Genomic DNA, 24,405 nt, shown 5'->3' on the forward strand with positions numbered 1-24,405 from the left:
TCAACTACTGAAGAGGCTTTTTTATGTCCCTGGTAATTTACACATGAAAGAAAAATAAATGTTCCTTTGAGTCTACTAAGGATTTTCTGTATCTTTTGAATATAAGCTATGAAAAATTAATGTTTTTGCAAAGAAAAAAATGTTGCCTTAAATTTTAACACCGACACCCTTTTCCTTCCATAATTTATTTGATCATTAGCCTGAGTTTCTTCAGTCCCATAAGTACAAAAATGCTAGTGGATATGTATTTGTCCTTTTGTTCTCAAAGAAAGTTTTTAAAAAATTGATTGGCACTATTGGATAACCAATTCAGTCTTTAAATTTTGACTCTGAAATTGAGGGAACATAAAATGAAGACTTTTATCCTATATTTGTGTTTTGACTTTGTAAGATTAATAGGGATTTATATGAGGTGATTAAGCAATAGCCATGGAGTTGTTGGGGAATTTTTGGTGATGAATGGTCAGCTGGCAACATGGCTTCAGGAAAGGACTGGGCTTCTGCTCTTACAGGCTGCTTTTCATTCCAGGATGTCAAAGCCTTAATGGAAATCAGCTCATTAATCCTTCAAGTCCTTTCCTTCCCTTTTTCCTCCACTCCTCCCTTCTTGATCCAGTTTACTGTCTAAAGCAGTTTACTAACTACTGAAAGAAAACTAAACTGACCTAGACCAGAAACGAAATGAGAGTAGCCGTCTAGTAGGGGTCTGCTGCTGCCCTGGAAAGGATGGCAGTGGGCATCATGAGAGAGGAATCACCCAGTCTGACACTCATGCTAATTACAAAAACTTTTTTTTTTTTTAAGTTTTTTATTTATTTATTTATTTTTTATTTTTAGAGATGAGGTCTGGCTGTGTTGCCTATGCTGGACTTGAACTCCTGGGCTCAAGCAGTCCTCCCACCAGAGTCTTCCAAGTAAGCTGGGATTACAGACATGAGCCCCATGCCCTGCCACCCTTGCTACTTGCAGATTCCAGCTCAGCTGTCCCAGCTAGATCGCTTATTTACTTTGGCTAAGAGTTGTAATTAGTATTATATTAGGCTTAAACTTTTCAGAAGTGAATTTGGCTATCTAGTTTCTCCTTCTTTGGTTATAAAAGGAAAAAAATAAGTGTGTATGTGTATGTTTATATATTGCATGTGTGTTTCTTTTGGTAAACTTAGTGAACTAAATGGACTAGTCAGGGCTGGGTGCGGTGGCTCATGCCTGTAACCCTAGCACTTTGGGAGGCCAAGGTGGGTGGATCACATAAGGCCAGGAGTTTGAGACCAGCCTGGCCAACATGGTGAAACCCAATCTCTACTAAAAATACAAAAAATTAGCTGAGTGGTGGCACACGCCTGTAGTCCCAACTACTTGGGAGGCTGAGGCATGAGAATCGCTTGAACCTGGGAGGCGGAGGTTTCAGTGAGCTGAGATCATGCCACTGCATTCCAACCCGAGCAACAGAGAAAGACTCTGTCTCAAGAAAATGAATGAATGAATGCATGCATGCAGTGGATGTGATAACCAGAAATAAATATGTGCCCTACTAAAATTTTTTCACCGTTTTTCCCTTCATTGTTGTGTGCTGCTATATGCTTATCATAGAAAATTAGTCAAGTACAAAATTTGGAAGAGAGTAGAAGTCTATTCTTACCACAATCCATAAATCACTATTATTGGTTAAGAGTTGTATGTAATTCCTTCATCTTTTTTCCTATGCTTTTTTTTAACTTTGTCAAGGCTATACTGTATATGTAAGTTATAGCTTCCTTCCTTTTTTCACTCGACAGTATCATGAGAGCATTTGTTGTTATTTCAAACTCTTTATGATACAGCTACTGTGGAAAACAGTATGATATTTCCTCAAAAAATTGAAAATAGAATTACTATGTTAATCCAACAATTCCACTTTTGAATACATACCCAACAGACTTGAGAGTGGGGTCTCAAAGAGGTTTCCATAGCAGCATTATGCACAATAGCTAAAACATGGAAACAGCTCAGGTGTCCATTGATGAATGATGAATGGATAAACAAAATGTGGTATATACATACACCAGAATATTACTTAGCCTGGAAAAGGAAGGAAATTCCAACATATGCCACAACATGGATGAATCTTGGAGAAATTATGCTAAGCGAAATAAGCCAATCACAAAAAGACAAATACTATATGATTCTGCTAATACAAAGTACATAGAGTAGTCAAGACCTAGAGACAGAAAGTAGAATAGTGGTTGCCAGGGGCTACAGAGAGGAGGGAATGGGGCATTGTTTAATGGATATAGTGTTTTAATTTTACAGAATGAAAAAGGTTCTGGAGGCTGGGTACAGTGGCTTAGAGCTGTTATCGCAGCACTTTGGGAGGCCGAGGTGGGCAGATCACTTGAGGTCAGGAGTTCAAGACCAGCCTGGCCAACATGGTGAAACCCATCTCTACTAAAAATACAAAAAATTAGCCAGGTGTGGTTGCGCACACCTGTAGTCCCAGCTACTTGGGAGGCTGAAGCAGGAGAATCGCTTGAACCTGGGAGATGGAAGTTGCAATGAGCCGAGATCGTGCCACTGCACTCCAGCCTGGGCAACAGAGGGAGACTCTGTCTCAAAAAAAAAAAAAAAAAAGTTCTGGTGATTTGTTACACAACAATATGGATGTGCTTAACACTAGCAAACTGTACATTCAAAAATGGATAAGATGGTAAAGTTTATATTATGTATATTTCATCACAATTTAAAACATTTTAATGGAAAATATTTAAAAGAAAATATACCCCATCATTCATCTGAAGTTATCATTGTCTTGACATTTTATGATAATTATTTCTTTGCTTTTCTTCCTAGTTTTACCACCTGTGCATCTCTAAAAATAAAATACTTTTGCCTATTTTTCAATTAAGAAAAAAAAAACTTTGAAAACATCATTTTTGAAGGTAGCATATTTTTGTCACCTGAATAATTACTCATTAAATTTACCTAACCATTGCTGGCATACAGTTTGTTTCCCATTTGTTTAGTGTCGTACATGATGTTTCAGAAAAATCTTTGTACATGAGTGTGGTGTGTGTGTGTGTGTGTGTGTATGAGTGTGTGTGATTGTGGGTTATTGCCTTAGGTTTGATTTCCAGAAGTGGAATAAATTGGTCAAGGGGAAATGGAAAAAGTCTTGGTATACACTGCCAGATTGTTTTCTAAAAAAGTCCATCTGCCTACCAACAGTGCGTGAGAGACCTCCACCAAAATTTTAACTAAGATATAAAAAATTCAGTTGAGGAAACTTTTACGTTTTGAATGCTTACTCTGTGCCAAGCTTCGTATGAGGAGATTTGTAAATATTATTTCATTAACTCTTCTCAAAACTGCCTTAATATAAAAAAATCTTTTCTACAGTGAAAACAACTGGGGAGACACACCACATGTCTCACAGCCATTTTAGTTAACATTTCAGCTTGGCATGAGTTAACAGATAAGTCAAATGGGTACAGATTGTTCTTCAGTTTTTACTTTCTACATTACCACACAGAGATGGCCCTGCGTTAGCATTTTGTTTTATCTTCTTTAAAAGGGGTCTTCCCCTAGACCCTCCCTGGGGTGCTGCTCAGGCCCAGGCCTGCTGTGCACTGTCAGCCAGAGGGCTCAAACCGACAGTGCATTCGGGTCAGATTGGCCATAGTTGTGTTTTGTTTGACTTGTGGAGGATTTACATTTCTTTTTTTAAATGATTTGCTGACATTTTAAACTGAGGAAATTTCATAGTAAATCAAGATCTACAGCTTCTTTTGAAAAACTGGAAGATCTGGCACCACCAGGCTCAAATTCCCACGTGGCCACAATGGGCCAGAGCTAAGTCCCAGCCATCCTCCCTTGATGAGTATACTCTGTGCTTCTGCACGGCCCCCGCCCAGCCGCGTCTCTCATTAGGTTACCTGAGCTCCCATGGAAACAGGAGTTTGTATCCCTTGCTATTGGCATTTATTAAGTAGCAGATTGGCTGATGCTAGTTCTTAATGTTCATGGCTGCGTTTTTAGAATCATCTGGAGAGGTTTTAAAACCTGTGATGCCAGGCCTTACCCTCAGAGTTTCTGATTCAGATATTTCAAGTTATCTCACTGGCCCTCAGAAGTACCATTTAAACCTGATACTGTGGTGTAGTTAATGGTTGATTGTTGTGGAGGCTTATGGCACTTCAAAAAAAAAAAAATTGAGGACGAGTGCGGTGGCTCATACTTGTTACCCCAGCACTTTGGGAGGCTGAGGCAGGTGGGTCACCGGAGGTCAGGAGTTCAAGACCAGCCTGGCCAGCATGGCGAAACCCCATCTCTACTAAAAATACAAAAATTAGCCAGGCATGGTGGCATGCACCTGTAGTCCTAGCTACTCGGGAGGCTGAGGCAGGAGAATCACTTGAACCTGGGAGGCGGAGTTTGCGGTGAGCCAAGATCGCGCCACTGCACTCCAGCCTGAGCAACAGAGTGAGACTCTGTCTCAAAAACAAAAACAAAAAAAATCGTTTTTTTGAGAGACATGGTTTCATTCTGTCACCCAGCCTGGAATGCAGTGGCATGGTCATAGCTCAGTGCAGCCTTGAACTCCTGGGCTCAAGTGATCCTCTCACCTCAGCTCCCAAGTAACTGAGACTATAGGTGTGTGCCACTGGACCTGGCTAACTTTTTTTTTTTTGAGATGGAGTCTCACTCTGTCACCCAGGCTGGAGTGCAGTGGCATGATCTCGGCTCACTGCAAGCTCCACCTCTGGGGTTTACGCCATTCTCCTGCCTCAGCCTCCTGAGTAGCTGGGACTACAGGCATCCGCCACCACACCCGGCTAAGGTTTTGTATTTTTAGTAAGATGGGATTTCACCGTGTTAGCCAGGATGGTCTCGATCTCCTGACCTCATGATCCACCCACCTCGGCCTCCCAAAGTGCTGAGATTACAGATGTGAGCCACCACTCCTGGCCCTTTTTTTTTTTTTTTTTTTTTTTTTTGAAGTAGAGACAGGGGCTTGCTCTGTTCCCAGGCTGGTTTAGTACCCCTGGCCTTAAGTGATCCTCCTGCCTTGGCCTCCCAAAGTGCTGGCATTACAGACATGAGCCACCACACTCAGCCCAGTTTTTTTAAGTTGAAGCTTAAATAGAATAACTATCCCTGTATTACTTCATTCAACAAATACCTATTGAGCCCTGCTGTATGCCAGGCCATATCAAATACTACAACTGTATATTAAAACCACTACTTCAGTGTAAAGACAGCAACAGAACAGAGTCTTATCAAATCGAATCATTGACCTAGAATTTTAGAACTGGAAGGAATCTCATGAAGTTTATTGTATTAAGAGTCTACTCTCACCCCTGTACATGTGGAGTACTACAGCCCACAGAGGCTGGAGGATTTATCCGTTTTCACACAGTTCACCAGAATTAACATCCTACCTGACAACTACTAACATTTGTTGAGGGCTTAGCTCCCGGCACCTTATTGGGCTCTTTGTACTTGACCACACTGCCTCCATCTATCCAGTGTTTTTATGTGAGGGTTTTGCATGGCAGTAATTTAAGCCTTCTCTAGAACAGTGATTCTCAGAAAGAAAATGTGCACGTGAATCACCCGGGAATCTTATTAGAATGAAGACTCTCATTCACTAGGTCTGGGTGGAGCCTGAGATCCTCCATTTTGACCAGCTCCCAGGGGACAGAGTACGTACCTTGAAGAGCCAGGGTCAGAGTGCCAGGCTCTGTGATCTTCCAACTCCCCCATTTGAAATAGTCCCATCCCCATTGCCTCATTCTCAAGGGCTTGTGGCTGAGCTTGGAGCTACAGGAGAGGGCTGAGGCTACTGAAGGGATCAGCCCAAGATTCTCTCCCTACCCACCTGGGATGACCTGTGTTGAGGGGCTTCATGGCCCCAGGGCTCTCTATAGGAAGTCCATACTCCGTTGTCTGGGCAGCCATCCCAGCGGCCTCAGTGCCCTGTATGGGACCAGTGCTTTGTTGGCATGCAGTGTGTTTATCATTTTGAAAAATAACAGTCTGATATTCTGGTGAGAAAAACAGGCTCTCAGAAATACAAGACCAGGTTCCAAGGTTACAAGGAAAGCAACCTTGGGAATAAATTTTTTGCATAAAACAGTGCTGATGAGGGGAAGAGATGGTAGAGGGAGCTAATGTTTGTTGAAAGCCTGCTCAATGTACCAGACCTAATGACTTGCTACCCCAAGTTAATTCTAATAATCTATCCACTTCCCTGTCCAGCTTTCCTGTAAGTGCCCTTCACACCCCCATGCAGTCCTCCATGTGCCCTTTCATGTGTGCCTCGTCTGCTTCTCCATCCCCCTCATCCATACTCCAGTCACTTTCCTGTCTCCTCCCCTGTCACCCCCTATCCATACTCCCATCTATTCTCCTTTTTCTGTCTTACTTACTGGACCCCACTGAGCTGAGTGGTGTGCTCCTGAAGGGCCTGTGGATTTAAGTGTTTAAGGAAAATATGCTTATAGAGACAAAGCTGAGGCTTTTGTGTGGCAATCCCAGTTCTTCCCTAGGGGGTCTGTGGCTAACTGCAGAAGTTCTGGTTTAGGATTCTATTTTGCTTTACAACAGCTGAAAACAGCATTTATTTTCTCACCACCAAATTTATTCACACAAGAGACTTATACTTCCCAGGCAGAAATACTGGGTTTTAGGTCTGCTTCCATTTTCCCACTGTCCTTTAGCTCCTTCCCAAATCCCTCATGGGTTGGTCCACTCCTGAAGAAAGAGATCCTTCTTTTGCAATGACTTGAAATAGAAAGAGGCCACAGCCTTTTGCCACAGCTGCAAGTTGCTGTTTCACTTCCATGCCGTTGAAATGAATCCAGTCCAGGATGATTGTTAAAATATTCAGATGATCATGTGGCATTTTAAGGCTATCATTTGTGGTCCATGCCAAAACTTTAAGGGAAGCAAGTCTTAACAGGGATCGCTAGCCACAGAGCAAGTTTCCAGGCATTGCTAGGGGTTATGTTTTGCCTTTTGGTTTGTTTCTTTTCTTTCTCTCGTTTTTTCTTCTTTCTTTCTTTCCTTCGTTTTTTCTTTCAAAAAAAAAGGATCCTCCTTTTTTTAACTTTAGAAAAAGTTATTTTTTTTTTAGGAAAAAAATGGAAGAGGTAGTAACTGCTTTTCAATTCCTAGATTTTACTGGAAGAGAGAGGTTCTCATTAGGACCTGTCTTTAATCCTCCAGCACAGCTTGTTCAAAGTCACATGAGCCTCATGCAGATTTGAATGATGAGAGAAATGAAGTTGGTGTATTTTAAACCCAAGCATGCTGACATATGTTCACTTCCCTTTCAGACGTCTCAGGAATGTCTAAGGTCATGATATCTCCGGATGAGATCCTGTTTGTGTTTTTTAAATACAAAAGGAAACATTATCGTATTTCAACCCAAGCCAGTGGGACAAGGTGCAAAACATTTTCTTCATTAAATATCCCTTTTACAAATACAGCCTCAAGTTTTAAAGGAATAAGCTGTTTGAGGAAGAGTGAAGTTTGAAAATATATGAAGTATTTCTTGTTGACAGACTGAGCTTATGGAAACGAGTCTGGGTGAAAACAGTCAGAAGTGATCAATATATTATCCTGGGCCTTTGAGCAAGTCGTCCAAGATCAAAGCTTCTTCATACTGCAGCGAGAAATAAAAATAGTCCTTTTACGCAACTGCACACACACCAAGAATTCAACCCCCAACTGCTGATGCTTTCTACTTTTTAAATATAGAAATCTGCAAACCTAACCTGGAGATGGCAGTTAGTTCAATAGAGGGCTCAGAAATCTCTGTCTTGTTCCACTTGTAGCTGTTGGCTTACTGGGGTGTTGCTGTTGGAAGATTTGGACAATGTTGTCATTGCTCAGCTTGCAAGGGAGTGCAGGCTTTAAGTGTCTTCAGCACATTCTCATAATATTATGTAAAGCCCTAATGTAGTGGGTTATGTTGTTTCCTTTAGCATGTAACATCTTCCATCTTTTGGATAAATTAACACCTTTGTTACCTTCATTGAGCCATTCTCAGTCAATTAAAGCCAATTCAGAGTCACAAATATTACAAGACAATGGTTTAGGCACAGTGGGAAATATATGAATGAATGATAATTGTCTCTGTTTCAGAAACCCCACAAGTAAGACAAGTATGGATTTAAATAACTATAAACAAGATTGTGTCAATGCTAGAATGAGTCAAAGTGTGTTGCAGAAGCAGAGAAGGGAGAAATAAATGCCAGCTTGGTGTCAAGGAAGTCTTCAGGAAGAGGGAGAAGTCTTTAAAGGATAGGTGAGTTTAATTATTAGATAAGGTTAATTTTTTAGCATGGTGGCATGGGCCTGTAATCCCAGCTTCTTGGGAGGCTGAGGCACAAGAATTGTTTGAACCTGGGAGTTGGAGGTTGCAGTGAGCCAAGATCGTGCCACTGCACTCCGGCCTGGGTGACAGAGCAAGATTCTGTCTCAAAAAAAAATAATAATAATAAGATTAATTGTCTCAGGTTGGAGACTGAGTAAAGTTATACTTGTATAGTACCTTTGTTGCCAAGTAAATTGTGAAGGTCTCATTGCCCAAGTACACAAAAGGTATCTTAGTACAGCGCCCAGCATTGTGGGAACCTAATTGTGTGTGTGTGTGTGTGTATTAGATATATATAATGGAGTCTTTGTTGTCAGAGTTCAGTTATGGTTGAATCTAAATGAAAATTTAGACAGTGAAATACATAGAAGTACATACAGTAAGTACAAGAGTTCACAAAAGAATGTGGACTAAGATAGTCAAGGAAGGCCTTATCAGAGGAGTTAGATATTTGAGATGGGCGGTAGAGCAGAGTGTGATTTGGAAACACCAAAAAGTGGTAGGAAAAGAGCATATCAAGATGGTGGACCAAATGTGCAGTGGGATACTGGAGGGAGTGCATGTGATGCATCATGGGCCAGTGAGGAGATCAAGCTGAAGGAAAGCTGCTGTGCTTTAGAGAGCAGTGCAAGATTTGATAAGAGACCAGTTGTGGAAACCCTCAGATGTCAGCCAGAGGAATATGGACTTGATCCAGGAGTTAAGAGGAAGTTAGTGAGCTCTGGCTGACACTGGTAAGTAGGCTGCTGTCTATATGCACATGAAATACACTAAATGCTTTACATCTTTCCATCCTCGCTTAGTGGTCATCAGAGTTTCTAGTGTCTCTTAAGGATTAACAGAAATCTCTCTAGTAGCAGTCCTTGTCACCTGGAAGCCCCTGTTGCCTGCCTGGGCAGCTAGTAATAGGAGTAGAGATATTTGTATGCACTTGAGACCACATGGGTTTTGTCTTTCCAATATTGCTAAGAGTACCATAGAACCACAGAATTTATAACAGTAAAGGGAATTTAGAGATCGTCTAATCCAGTGGAATTCATTCTTCAAACAAGCTTATGTGGAAATTCAAGATATTGAAAATAGTAGAGATGGTTTCAATATGGTCTAAACTGGGGTGGGGGCCTGGAGACCCACCTGCATGGCTTCCTTCCTGTTGGTAGCCCCAGAAGGGACTAAGAGAAGCACCCTAACTCCCTATTTCAAAACAGTGATCTAATCTAAGCTGATATTTGTAGAAGAGGTAATAGACACGGGGGCAGGCGACTTCTTCCTACTTGAAAGATATGGCTGTCTCAGAAGATGGCTCAAATTAGGGATGTAAATAGCAAGTTTGTTTTTTGCCTCTTGACCTGCTTTCTTCCTCTCCCGAGGCCTGATCATCCTTGTGGAAAATTCTACAACTTCATGTCCTTGGGCTGCCAGGGCCCTCTCTTAGGAGCTGCCTTCCATGGATAGGGCTTCATGCTCCAGACCTTCTTGCCATCAAAACTTAACTATTCTATATCCCTTTTCCTCACTCTCAGCTGGCTGGCTGTCCCTAAATTTTAATATGTAAATAAGTTTGTTCTCCCGGGTCACACAGCTGTTTTCCAGTAGTGACCTGGTAGAGACAGCACCTTTAACTGAAGTCCGTAACTGACGCAGGCTTTACGGCAGTGTGCTGGCCTGGCAGGAGCACATCTGCCCTCATATTAAGCTGCTCAGCCCTGATACATTTGTCCCGTGTGGCTGGGGTTTCGGCCACCTCCAGAAGGGCTGTGGGCAGCATGAGCTGGTCTTACATGAATGGGCCAAGGGAGCATCTTGGAGAGAGGCCCTCCTAAGTCTCACTGTCCTTTCCTTTCCCTCAGCTGCCAGTGATGATCAGGCTTCCTCAGCAATTAGACTGGCCTGGGGGCCTCTGGGAATAACACCTTCCCACGCAAGTTCAGGGGCTCACTCTAGGACTCCCCAAGCCAGACGGGTCCTCACCAGTCCGCAGGCTCTGCGTTCCTGGGTAACCACAAGGAGAGTCACATCTAGAGGCACTTGGTAAATGGAAAGCCTTTAACGGGAAAACACAGTGCAGTGCCATTGAGGAGAGGCAGAGAATACTCAAGGTTAGCAAGTCAGTGGTCTGGCCCCTGCTGGACTACTGCCCAGCAAGGTGTGGCCTGTAATTTCCTTAGGCCTGAGTTTTCATCTGTAAAGTGGGAAGCTCTAAAATGAAGGTGTGAAATAGAGGAGACCAGGGGAGGGCATAGTGAGTAATGGAAGTGTAAACATAAAAGTGCTAAGAAGATACGGGAACTATCTATTGTCAAATAACGAAGTCTCTATCAACATAATCGCCACGTTGAAAATGTGCCTTTATGCTGGTCCTCACAGAAACAGCTGCACTTGGAGCCTTGGCTTTTCACCAGACTGGCTACCAGGATATAACACCAGTCTACGTGGTTTCTAATTGCTTGGCCCAATGTCTCACTTTTCACCTGATTGTGTTTGGGACACATAGATACAATTTGTTTTCTAGAAAACCTTGATTCTATTCTTGGTTTCTGCCCTTGTCTTGGCTAGGTCACTTGAGCTACTTTGTTGATTTATAAAAATGGGAATAATAATTTCTATTTTTCTTCCTTCTTAAGAATTTTATAAAGATAAAATAAGAATACTTTTTAAAGAGAAAACTTTTAATATAATAAGATGTTGATATTGTTATTATCATTACTACTATTTTTACCAGGGCTAATTTCCAAGTGTGTGCCTTGCCAAATTCACATGACCACGGTCCTGTTGACGGTGCTGTTAGAAATTCTCCCCTTGTGATTTACATAGCTCAGGCAGCATCCAGAAGATTTCATCCACCTCACCTATTTATCCTTTTTTATGCTTTTAGGGAGAAATAAGGTTTGAAAAGAAAGGGGACTTCTGTTAACATTCTATATAAGATTTGAAGCTATATATCTTCCAAGCCCCAAACTGTACAATAAAAGTTTTCTTGGATACTACTTTTCTCCCATAATTCCTAGCACATAGCTTATTAAGTTATTAACCAGCAATTACTCTGGCAGCATATTAAACTTTACTTTTAAACAAGTCACAGAGGGAGGGAAACACGCATCTCTCGTAAAAGGAATAAAAAACATACACCCTCTAAAACAGTTTCCCCAGGCTTTGAACAAATCCCAAGCCCCACACCAAGGTCTCTTTTTCATCATTCTCTGCACATAGCTTGAGTGTTAGTACAGTAATGAGAACAAGATGCCTAATAGAAAGATGGAAAAATATGAGGATTCTGGAGGCTCCCTGGGGGCTCTCTGGAAAGGCAGGTGATTAATATTAGGAGGGAAAGGCAAAGGCATGGCATTGAAGCTGTGGGCTTCCTCCAGCAGCAGCAATCCTAAGGGAAACAGAGGAGGCTGTGGCTTTGGCCCTAACCTAAAAAGGGGACCCCAGTACCTTTTGCAGACTGCTGGGGCCTTGCTGAATGCCTACCCAGAACCCTGGTAGGAGTGGGTAAGGCCCTCTGCTTTCACAGATTACATTCCCCAGGATCAAAACCTGCTCTTCCAGGGAAAGCCCACTGTGCTCTGCAATGCATAGCTGGACCTTCAGTCACTTTCTGGACAGACTAACAGCTCACGGTCTCTCACTTTGTGCATGGTAGCTCAGTAAGAATTCCGTATAAGTTGGTCCACGACCAGAGCAGGGCATGGAGGATGGCTTCACTTTAAAAGGAAAATCCAAGTAGGAGGGCTGTGGGGCAGCATCTACATATGGCTGTGAGTATAAACACTCACAAAGCTCCAGACCAAGAAAGGCAGGATGGATGTTGGGGCATACCATAAAAATGCAGCTCTGTCGTCACACCTCCCCCAGGGAGGGCAAGGTAAACGAGCAGTCCTGGTAGCCAGCCAGGCCCTGCAAGCTTCTGCCAGCTGGCCCTGCATGCACAGCTAAACTCTCCATATTACAGTGGGGGAAATAACTTGTTTAAATATATATATTCTACAGTTCATCACCATTTTGCATTTTGGTTTAAACAAGTCCCCTATTGTTTGTCTAAGAGTGCCATATGATGGTTACTTGGCTGGGGGCCGTGGTAAAAATTGGAAATCGGAATGGCAGATGTGGGTTCTTTTTATTTAATTTATACTTCCACATTTACGTGGCTTAATGTGGCCTCCATCAAAAGAAGTACCTCCTAACTCCTATCCACAGGATATAGCCAAATATAAGGAGAGGCAGTATCTGGTCCATGGACAGCTGTTACAATGATGTGAAGTGCTCAAGACTACAAAGATGGCCAGTGGGATCTCTGGGAGAAGGGGAAGCTCAACAAAATATCCTGGGTTCAGACAGCCGCTCAGCGCATCCTCAGAGGTAGTTTTCTGGATAATTAGAAAAGTAATCCTCTAGAAATAGAGGAGGGGCTTTGAAGTGAGGTGGTTTTTAGGGGGGTTTGTTGTTGTTATTGCTGTTTGAGATAGGATCTCACTATGTTGCCCAGGCTGGTCTTGAACTCCTGATCTCAAGCAATCCTTCCATGTCAGCCTCCAGAGTAGCTGGGATTATAGGTGCCTGTGCCACCTAAACCCAGCTTGAAGTGAATTTTAAATAAAGGGCAGGAGGTGGGTAGATATGTGTCAAGTGGAGGGATCATAATGGGATGTGGAAACATGTTGTAGACTAATTTCCCCTTTTTCAACCATTTTCCCTCTCCCATTCTTCTAACCACCCCCCCTCTTTCCTTCTCCCCCCACTCCCCTTCTCACCTGCCTTCTCTCCCTTTGCCTCTCACCCACTTTTCCTCTTAACCTGGTTTCCTTCTTTCCAGCCCGTTATGGGCCTGCTGGTGGTCCCTAGGATATTGATTCATTAACTCCAGTGCTGGCTCCATGACAAGAAGCTTCTAGTACTTCTTGCTTATTGTGGTTGAGAACAGAAGTGATCTGAGCTGCTTATATAGGAGCTAAGATAAGAGAACTACCCCAGATGGGCTGGGATGAGCCTGCCAGCTGCACCTGTTTGATTTTTTGGAATTCCTTCTCTTTCACCAGCTCAAACCCCTCCAATGCCTCTAGAGCCTTCCTCCATGACAATCATGACAATCAAATCAATCCTCTGTTTTTATGTGTATTTTTTTCTCCACATATACCCCTCCCCCAACAAGATCATAAGCTCTGCAAAGCCATAACCTTTTCCTCTCCCTCCCCTTCCCACCCCATGTAGGATATCCCCCATACTGCTCAGTAAATGTTTCTGTATTAATAAAGTTAAGCCATGTGTCTTAGAGACCTTAACAGACACTAGCAACCTAAAGCCAAAACAGCAGTTTCCAGCCCTCTGAAGATGGCAGTGAATTCTGGTAGAGCTTGGTAAGTCCAAAGTGAATTCCCTCTCTCTTCCAGGGAGCCCACCAAGGCTTCACAATATTGAGTGGGGACCCCAGCTGTCCAGTGTGACTTGAGCTTATGGGATCCCACTGGGGTCTTCATTCTTTGGAACTTTTAGAGCTCTGAAAGACTACTTCTGTTTCGGGCCCCTGTTGACTCATCCCATATCATTTCCTACTAATCCCACTGGCCATCTTTCTAGTCTTGGCAGTTCACATCATTGTAACAGCTGTCCATGGACCAGACACTGCCTCTCCTTATATTTGATTATATCCTGTAGATAGGAGTTAGGAGGTACTTCTTTGATGGAGGCCACATTAAGCCATGTAAATGTGGAAACATAAATTAAATAAAAATAACCCACCTCTGCCATTCCAATTCCCGCCCCCCATACCATTGTCCCTTTTAGCACTTGTTATTCTCTAAACATGTCGTGTCCCCAAGTCTTTGGACATGCTACTTCCTCTGTTGTGGTCACTTTGCCCATGGTCTACCTCCTCCCCATTCTCCAACTCTCTGCCAAGGCCCTTCCTGACTCACCCAGACAAACAGTTACTCTGTTAATCCCTCCTTTTGGGGCACCCATCATACTCTTGCATGACTGGTTGTGTGTTTTCCCAACTACACTAGTGGCTTTCAAGTGTTTTTTTTGTTTTTTTTTTTTTTTGACAGACATTGACAGCAAGAAACAGCTTTTACATATGACCTAATGCATATGTTTGTGTGTATATACTGTGCACACACACATGAAATCATGCACAGTCGGAAATTTTAGTAGCTGCGTAAGATATAAATTGCCAAAAATGCAACAGAGAGGGAATTTGCTCAAGATAGAGCATATTTAATTTCAGGAATGTGTGCTTTCAACATATCCACTGCCATTTTGGATACAAAGCATAACCCTATTGATGCCATTCAGTATAATGTAGGGTAGCTTATTACCTGGAAAAGAAAAAGAAAAAAGCTAGACCAGTCAATTATTTTACTTAAACTTGTTGCATTTTAATGGTTATTTAAATCTTAAAGATAACTTATTAAAAATTATTCTTAGCAAGGACTTAATGGAAAGCTGATACATAACAAAAACCTTAGTGAAACAATCCCTTGGGAAATCTCTGAACTTCTTTAAATCTCCTGCCCTCTGTCCTTACTACACTACTTTGATACACTCTGATTATATTTTCCTCCTTTCTCCCTCTGTCTTCCTCGTAGCTCCTTTTCTCCCTTCTTCTTCTGCCCCCATCTCTCTCCTCTTCCCTTCCTCCCTCCTTCCCTTCCTTCCTTTCTTCTTCCTTCTTTCTTTCCTTCCTTTATTGCTGGTCACTACCCACTAGTTGATTTCATAACCTAACATACATTTGGAAAAACACTATTCAGGACTCTAAGTTCCTTGAGGGCAGTGACTGTGTCACTGAATCACTTCATCTTCCTATTTCCAAACCCACCACTGTTCCTGGCTCTCAGTAGCCTCTTAATAAATGTTTTCTGAATGAATAGGCCTCAGTTAAAAACAAAACAAAACCAAAAAAAAAAAAAAAACCTGCAGCCACTGGGATTCCGGAAGGGACAGGAAAAGTGAATAATTTATCACAGACTTCCCCAAGACTTCTGCTGTCCTCTAGACACTGGGGCTTTTGTGGACGTGTCTGGGAAGCCCTGCCCTCTGCCTGCCTTCTGCCTCTCCCAACTTCCAGGAGAGAGGACAGGAGATTTAAAGAAGTTCAGAGATTTCCCAAGGCAAAAACATATTAATCAAGTTCTTAAGTGGATATTTAAAAGGACAAATGGTAAAAAAGAGTGGAAGAAAACAGGATTCTTAACAGGGCCTTCATTTCATCTTCTGTATGTCAACTTCGTCCGCATAGTGCTGGATTCCTTCTCCTCCTTCGAAAGCCACTAGTAATGCTGCTTTTCAGTGCATCTGCTACATGCTGATCACTTCTGATTTTTTTTGAGCACTATAAATCTTCATTATGCTGTGCTCTATGCCAGGATTTTTCCATTTGGGGGTAGAAAAATTCCCCAAGCCCACCAAAACCCTGTGGCTTAGTTTCCTGTCCAGCTGGCGTGCTGCTCTTCGGGATTTTGTTCCCATCATCAAAGTGGCTTGACAGACTGAGAACAAACCTCTGGCTCACCCTGAACTTACAGTGCACCATTTCCAAGTCAGAACAAACACCAAGTAATAGCAAGAGAAAAAGAATGAAAAAAATTATTTTCCTGACTTAGAAGCCAGTTCAGAGTGAAGCCCAACTCTGTGACTCCAGACAGGGATGTTATAAGGCCTTGGCTGTCCTCAAGGGTGGAGTCATGAACAGTGGGCTCCGGGCCGGAATTTCACTCAGAGTCATCTCAAAGGAGAAGCCATGGATGGACTCCTTTGTGGCCCCAAATCTTCTGTTTCCTGGAATCCAAAGCAGCAGCATTTGAGGGAGCCTCCCATGATCTTGTTGACTACATCACACTTGGCCCCAAGCCTCACAGTTGTGGGAGCAGTCAGTGATTCCTGAAGTGTCCCAGGAGGCCAGTAAGGTCACCAGCCTGTACCGGGTCTAGGGAAGATGCAGAACACTTCAGCCTGGCAGAAGGCTCTAAAGATCATCAACCTTTCCTCTGTTCATTTTGAAATTTTTAAAAATATGCTAACTTAGCTGAAAATCTCATGGAAACCAGGCTCCTCATCAGACTTGAAAGTCAAACCGGTTTCTCAACAACTTCTCTTTATGGTTCTGTATGGCTCCACAGAAAACCAGAAAAACATTTGGGGCAAGAAGCTATGACTCTGTGAGGCCACATGGGAGCAGGCAGTCAATTATTACACTAAGGAACACCCAGCTAGCATGAAGTATCCCACCACTTAAAAGCCTGACCAGCCTTCCTCTTGTTTCCACCTTATCAACGCATTCTCTTATCTTCCCAAGCTGCCGCTCCTTGGAACTGGAGAAGCCAAATGAATTCCCTCTCACATCTCTTACCCTCTTTCCAAATGCCCTTCCTTATCAACTTTGTCTCTAAATTCTTCCCATCTTACATGGCCCGGTTGGAAGTATAACTTCATTTCTCCAGTCCACCCTGGTGGGTTGGTGGGTTGGTTGTTTGGTTGGTTGGTTTTTTGGGTTAACTCCTTACATCCTATTCTGAAGTTTGTCTTTGTTTTTGTCTCCAAAACTAGTCAAAATTCTCAGGTCAGTAGCCGTCTCCTGTGCATGTCCTCCCTGCACCTAGCTCAAGGCTGGATGCACAGGAGACATCCTATCTGCTTTCTCAGGCCACTGGCTTTCCTCCCTGAATGGCTCTTGCTTTAGCAGGGGGCAGTCTCAACTAGTAGAAATTTTACCATTGGGAATGATATCATTAAAGTTTTCATAGACTGTGGGCTTTCCATAGTGGATGGAAGAGTAACAGCAGAAAGTTACGATTGAGAGTCCCAGGGTAAACTAGAGACAAAAGATAGGGGCAGGGTTAAAAAGTAGAACCCCAGGCTAGACAATATAACAAGACCCCATCTCTACAAAAATAATTTTAAAAATTAGCTGGATGTGGTGGCATGCACCTGTAGTCCCAGATATTTGGGAGGCTGAGGTGGGAGGATCGCTTGAGCCCAGGAGGTTGAGGCTACAGTGAGCCATGATCATGCCACTGCACTTCAGCCTGAGCAACAGAGAAAGACCCTGTCTCAAAACAAAACAAAACAAAAAAGAAAGAAAAGAAAATGAGGCAAATCTCTATGTTCTTAATAGAATGGTATCCAAAACATATTAGTGAAAAGGAGTGATGATCAGGACCGAGTATATAGTAAGCCACCATTTATATAAACAAGTGGGTAGCAGATAGATGCTTATAAAAGAATAGAGCCTGGCGCGGTGGCTCATGCCTGTAATCCCAGCACTTTGGGAGGTCGAGGCAGGTGGATCACGAGGTCAGGAGATCAAAACCATCCTGGCTAACACGGTGAAACCCCGTCTCTAATAAAAAATACAAAAAATTAGCCGGGCGTGGCGGTGGGCGCCTGTAGTCCCAGCTACTCCGGAGGCTGAGGCAGGAGAATGGCATGAACCCGGCAGGTGGGGCTTGCAGTGAGCCAAGATCGCACCACTGCACTCCAGCCTGGGTGACAGAGCAAGACTCCGTCTCAAAAAAAAAAAAAAAAAAAAGAATAGAATGTGCTTGGAAGGATATGCTAGAAAGTAGTAATAGCGGTTGCCTCGAGAACAGTATATGGGCAGGGGGTAGGGTTGTAGAAAAGGGATTTCATTTTCATTGCATGTCCTTTTGTGCTTTTTCAATTATTTTTGCATGTGTTACCTATTTATTTATTTATTTTTGAGACAGAGTCTCACTCTGTCACCCAGGCTGGCATGCAGTGGCATGATCTCAGCTCACTGCAACCTCTGCCTTCCAGGTTCAAGTGATTTTCCTGCCTCAGTTTCCTGAGTAGCTGGGACTACAGGCGCCCGCCACCATGCCCGGCTCATTTTTGTATTTTTAATACAGATGGGGTTTCACCATGTTGGCCATGCTGATCTCGAACTCCTGACCTCAGGTGATCCACCCACCTCAGCCTCCCAAAGTGCTGGGATTACGGACATGAGCCACCATGCCTGCACCACCAGCACACTCTTAACCAGCCTCTTGTTTTTCAGTCTTACCCCCTGTAATCCCAGCTACTTGGGAGGCTGAGGCAGGATAATCACGAACTCAGGAGGTGGAGGTTGCAGTAAGCCAAGATCATACCACCGCACTCCAGCCTAGGGGACAGAGCGAGACTCTGTCTCCAAAAAAAAGTATCTGATACATATTTTTCATGTTAGACATACACCAGCTCCAGATATAGGCAATTCAGGATAGAGGTGTGAATAAACTTTAAGGAAATTGTAAAACTTAGTTTATAGGAAATGAGAAGGATGGATTTCAGGATTAAGCCACATGGAAACTCACTAGCCAGAACACTTGTGCCAATATCAATGCCATCCCCTAATCCCATGTTGGAAGTAGAGAAGGGCAAGGAATGGACAGTTCTGGAACATCTGCCATGGCCAGGCACTGAGATGGGCATTTTAAGTTTACTGTGCCACATTGAACACTCACACTGACTCACAGTAAGGCTGTCTTAGTCCATTTTCTATTGCTGTAACAGAATGTATGTATTGTATTTATTGTAACAGATGGCACTGGCATCTGGTGAGGGTCATCCCATGGTGGAAGGCTGAAGGCAGAAAAGAGCACGCAAGACAGAGAGGAAATCAAGCCAAACTCATCTTTATAACAAACTCAGTCTCCAAATCACTAGCCCAATCCCAAGATAACAACATTCATTCATTCATGAGGACAGTACCCTCATGACCCAATCACCTCTTAAAGGCTCTGCCTCTTAACAGTGTTACAATAGCATTACATTTCAACATGAATTTTAGCAGGGGCAGTCAAACCATAGCAGAGGTGATAATACAGTTCCCATTTTACAAGTCAGGAATCTGATTCAGGTCACAGAGATTGTAAGTGGGAAAGCCAGGACTCAATTGTAGGTCTGTCCCTACTGTCTCTACTACTCACATTGTATTATTAGTACACCAAAGACGTTTTGGCCTTTTCATGGCCAAAGACACTCAAGAGTCAAGGCCCTTCAGTGCTGTTCTTAAAAAGAAAGTCTTTCTTCTTCCTTTTGTATATAGATACCCAAATCTGAGCCCACTTACTATTTCTACTATGTTGTTCAAAGAGCTGCTCTATATATTGAATGAAGAAAAAAATCCATTTATTGGGGAAAATGTCATCTCCAGTGTTTGTTAATCTTGCCATGTGTCTATTGTTCAGCTGGTTATTTCAAGTCCACAGATACAGCTTTTCATATGTGAGTGTAATTTTCCTTCTCCACAATACTAAATCTGATTTTCATGACTGATTTTTTTTTCCCCAAATTTCTATACTTAAAAATGTAGAATAATAGAGTACCATCTCCCCACCCCTTCTGTCCCATCTTATTTTCAACTAACTAAGATAGGATCTTGGTGTTTGTTTTCATTTTATTTTATTTGAAGCCAGAGCATAGAGTTGTTATCTATTTTGTCTACACATAGCCTTGGCCTCCATCATATGGTCAAGGATTTCATTTGCTCACATTAGTTGCTTATTTTCTTGCCATCAATGATTGTACATCATTTCTTAATATTTGCCATAGCTGCTTAAGCCCCATCATATACCATAGAAAATACCCATGTTCTCCTTCCTGAGACCCAGACCTAAGGGAGAGAAAATCTCAATTTATATCCTGTTCTTTACCTTTCTAGGCAAAATCCATGTTTGGTGACCAGAGCGGTATATATTGATATTCTCTTCCTATTGACTTGCTGCCTCAACAAATCTGCAAAGGACAACCAGCCAGGTATGATTCATAGTTATACTGTATTTTGGAATGGTTACACATCTTTGAAATGTGGATGGCGTTTTGAGTGGCTCTGCCACACACTGCTCCACCTTCTACTTTTGTAAGACTAACCACACATCAAAATTAAACAGTGTCATATAGTTCCCTCATAGAAGTTTGTCAGGGAAACTTGTTCTTGTTTATTTGGAAGTTTGCCGTTTATTTTCTAGTTGGTCATTCAGGGAAGAGTGAACTCTACTCAGATACCCTCTCTGCATCTACGACCCCGGCTTTTTTCTATTTTATGTATTTTCTTTGAAAGGTCATTATTTTGAATAGCTGTGAGTTCATTCTGTTCCATTCTGTGGAGATAACTGAGCTGGGCTCATTTGATGCTGGGTATTTGAGACTCTCTTCTCAAATCGACCCCTACACCAATGCACTTATGAGTTGCTGCCTCAGACTCTGACTTTCCACATGTTTCTTGGTCATGTGTGTTTCTGGGGATGGACCCCAGATCCACATACAGTTGCTGTATTTTAATCATGATTTGCGAAGTGGTTTTTCTTTTTTAAGGGAAAATGGCAACTCCAAATAAAATTTTTTTGATGTGTTTATATAAGAGGCTACAGGAAGTGCTGTACATGAATTCCAGGCCACGGACTGAAACTGATTTTCATCAACACAAACTGGAATGCAGGGTAATGAGTCTGCAACTGGTTAAAATCAGCCTCTTCTAATTGATTAGGCCTGTCTAAAGGAGGCTACAATTACAAAGTCAGATTCTGAGTGCAAGCAGACCAGGCCTTTCCTCTGTTACATTTAGTCTGTCAATGATTTGTTGTCTTCGGTAAATACATTCAGGCTGTCAATGTTCAGCTCTGTTCATATGGAACCCTGTTCCCAAATTCAAACCAATTTAAAATGCTTTGCAGGAGGGAGGTGGGGGAGGTGGGAGCATGCAAAACCGTCTCACCCAGATCGATGTATATTAGCCCACAAAACCCCTGTGGCCATGCAGAGGTAATAAGAACGTGCTAGACTCTCATCAAGTCCACATCCCTGGATAGGAGTAGCTGTTTTATCCTCTTTGTAGTGTAAAATCATATGGTTTTATAGCTATAAAGCAATCCCAGTTTATGCCTCTTATCCCAGCATAATTATTAATAGTGCGCCCTTTTACTCTTGAAAGTGACCAGGTTTGCATAATAAATTACTGGTCACCGTGGCTGTAAGGGACCACAGAGTTGCATCTACTCCAGCTTACCCTTAAGTCAACTGGAGTCTAAAGTTTAAAAAGAGACTATGAATCCAATGTTACCAAGTAAATTGCTTTAGATTTCCACCATTTCTGTATTTCAGTTCCAAATTCCATATAGCTTTGTAATACTTCCCTGCCTATGTATCTAAAGGGCTTTGGCCATAAGAGATTTGTTCATTGCTTACAAATCTACTCACTGGGATTCTGACAGTTTATGATTGACTATAATCATTAGTTTATTTGAACTGAGTTTTTCTTGGCTCAGTGCCATTATTCTTTGTCTAGAATGATTAATCCTTATATGTTGTAAAATACCGTCTTTCTTCCCCAACTACCCATCCTTTACTGATGAGCTGGGTTCCTTGAAGATGACTTTAGCTTTTTTGAACCATCCATTTCTCCAAGCTGTTAACATTATTTAGAGTTTATACCCTAATTAAACAGATCACAGCTTGTTTTCATAAGCTGTGTTTAATAACTTAACAGTATTTCACTTGCATCTATATATTACTCTTAAAGATGTTACTCTACAGAGTAAGATGTGAGGACAGGATGCTTTTATTCTAGTATGACAACCATAGCTCTAAAAATTTTGTCCTGCACTATGCAATACTGCAGCCACTAGTCATGTGTGGATCTTGAGCGCTTGAGATGTGGTTGGTCCAAAATGAGATGTTTTGTTAGTGTAAAATACATACTAGATTTCAAAGACTTAGTATGAGTTAAAAATAAAATTTCTCAATAATTTTGTAATATGTATGTGTTGGAATGATGTTCTTGACATGTTGGATTAAATTTAAAATGTATTATCAAAATTAATTTTACCCGTTTCTTTTACTTTTTAAAATGTGGCAACTAAGGTCAGATGTGGTGGCTCAAGCCCATAATTCAGCACTTTAGGAGGCTGAGGCAGGAGGATTGCTTGAGGCCAGAAGTTTGAGACCAGCCTGGCAGCATAGTGAGGCCTCATCTCTAAAAAAAAAAAATTTAATTAGCCACATGTGGTAGCACACATCTGTAGGCCTAGGTACTTGGGAGGCTGAGACAGGAGGATTACTTCAACCCAGGAGTTCGAGGCTGCAGTGAGCTATGATCATGCCATTGCTTTCCAGCCTGGGCAACAGAGCGATACCCTGTCTCAAAAAAAAAATAAAATAAAATAAAATAAAATATGGCAACTAGAATGGGAAAAATAACAAAGTAAAACTGTCATTGAAATATATGTGTTTAACTTTGTCAAATGGAAAGATAGGAAGAATTGTAAATGACATCATAACCCAAAAGGTACATTACAGTAACATTATTAATGATGAAGAATGTGGCTGTTTACATTTTAAATTACATATATATGACTCATTTTTATCAGACAGCACAAATTTTATTCAGTCCTCAGGGAATTGCCCTCATAAAATCGCTAGATGTGTTTGTATTTATGTATATGTATGAATGTTCATGTTCATATAATACATCCACACAAACAATAGGAGCATATTTTCTTTCTTTGAGGATGGGATAGATTTTTAGAAATAACCAAATACCAAATAAAATGGCAATTAAGACGGAAAGCACTGTTTGGGATAAAAATAAACTGTGCTTAATGTAGTGAAGTCTATTCTTGTGTGTTTTATAAATTGTTCCACAAAACAGGTTGAGCATTAGATAAATATATCACCAAATAAGGTGATCACTTATTTGGATGTGTAGATTTCAATATGCTTTCAAAATAATGTGATGATATTATAGTTTTATTTAGCATGTAAGCTCCTTGAAAGAATGGACGATGTCTTAGATTCTTTGTCATCTAAGCACATAGTAGACCCTCATTAAATGGATTTATTAACTGTTTGATGAAATGCAGTTCTCCTCAGTTTTTAGAATAGTAACAGCTGTTATCAAAATACAGATTTTATTTAAACTCATGTATCAAATAAATGTGAATTCATTTTCTGAATTCAAGCAATGTGTTTATGTGTGTATGTAAATATATATCTGCCTCCATTATTAGCTCACAAAGCCCAGAGTAGGAAGTATACCACATAGACTGAAGCCAAACCTCTGGGTTTGAATCCTAGATCTGCCATTTACTAACTTTGTGACCTTAGGCAAGTTATTTAGCTGCTTTGAGACACGTTGTTTCCATTGTAAAAGGGGACAGTAAGATCTATATCTTAGAGTGGTTGTCAGCTTATACATGTGAAGCTCTCTGTGAAGAATGTGCTTTGCATGGCACAGAATAAATGCTCACTAATATTAACTATTATTAATATTTTTTTGTTGACATGGAGTTTCACTCTTGTTGCGCAAGCTGGAGTACAATGGCACAATCTCGGCTTACCAAAACTTCCGTGTCCCGGGTTCGAGCAACTCTTCTGCCTCAGCCTCCCGAGTAGCTGGGATTACAGGCATGCGCCACCACGCCTGGCTAATTTTGTATTTTTAGTGGAGACGGGGTTTCTCCTTGTTCGTCAGGCTGGTCTCGAACTCCCAACCTCAGGTGATCCACCCGCCTCGGCCTCCCTAAGTGCTGGGATTACAGACGTGAGCCACCGCGCCCAGCCTATTGTCATTATTATTCGCTGGAAGCTATGCATCTAATCCAGTCTCCTCCAGCCGTGCAGCATTGTGTTCACCTCCTCGCCTTCACTGTTCTCATATTTTTAAACATCTTCAGGAAAGAAGAAATGCCTGCTTTCCTAGGAAAACACTGCAGTATAACATACCTGGCTTAGAATGTCAGGAGTCCACTTGATTAGGGTTGCCCCTGTCCCTCTGACTGATCCAGAAAAAGATCATTTTTTTCTTGTTTATTTATTTTTTCATTCATCAGACCTGCTAGCCTCAGAGATATATTGAGCACTTGTATCTGGAGATAGAGATGAATATGCCTTGGTCTTATAAGTAGGTGCAATGAAGGATTTTTCAGATGCTGTATTAAAGGAAGTATGTATGGGACACATTTGAGGCACTAAAGAAAGATCATTTCTACTTGAGAGGACAGGAAAGACTCCCTTGAATAGGAAGTGGTTGAACAGAGTTTTGACAGTGGGTA

General features: G+C 41.8%; 1 protein-coding gene across 7 annotated transcripts in view; it reads left to right on the forward strand.

Moving 5' to 3' along the window:
- THADA (THADA armadillo repeat containing) overlaps window positions 1-24,405 on the forward strand; it is a 362,434-nt gene that overhangs the window by 254,623 nt on the left and 83,406 nt on the right. For all 7 annotated transcript variants that reach the window (XM_001141804.8, XM_024354330.3, XM_024354328.3 and 4 more), the window contains one exon: window positions 20,019-20,113. In XM_001141804.8, the coding sequence (XP_001141804.3) occupies window positions 20,019-20,113 (95 nt within the window). The remainder of the gene's footprint in view (window positions 1-20,018; window positions 20,114-24,405) is intronic.

The sequence above is a fragment of the Pan troglodytes genome, chromosome 12 (genome assembly GCF_028858775.2).
Source record: "Pan troglodytes isolate AG18354 chromosome 12, NHGRI_mPanTro3-v2.0_pri, whole genome shotgun sequence".
NCBI lineage: Eukaryota > Metazoa > Chordata > Mammalia > Primates > Hominidae > Pan > Pan troglodytes.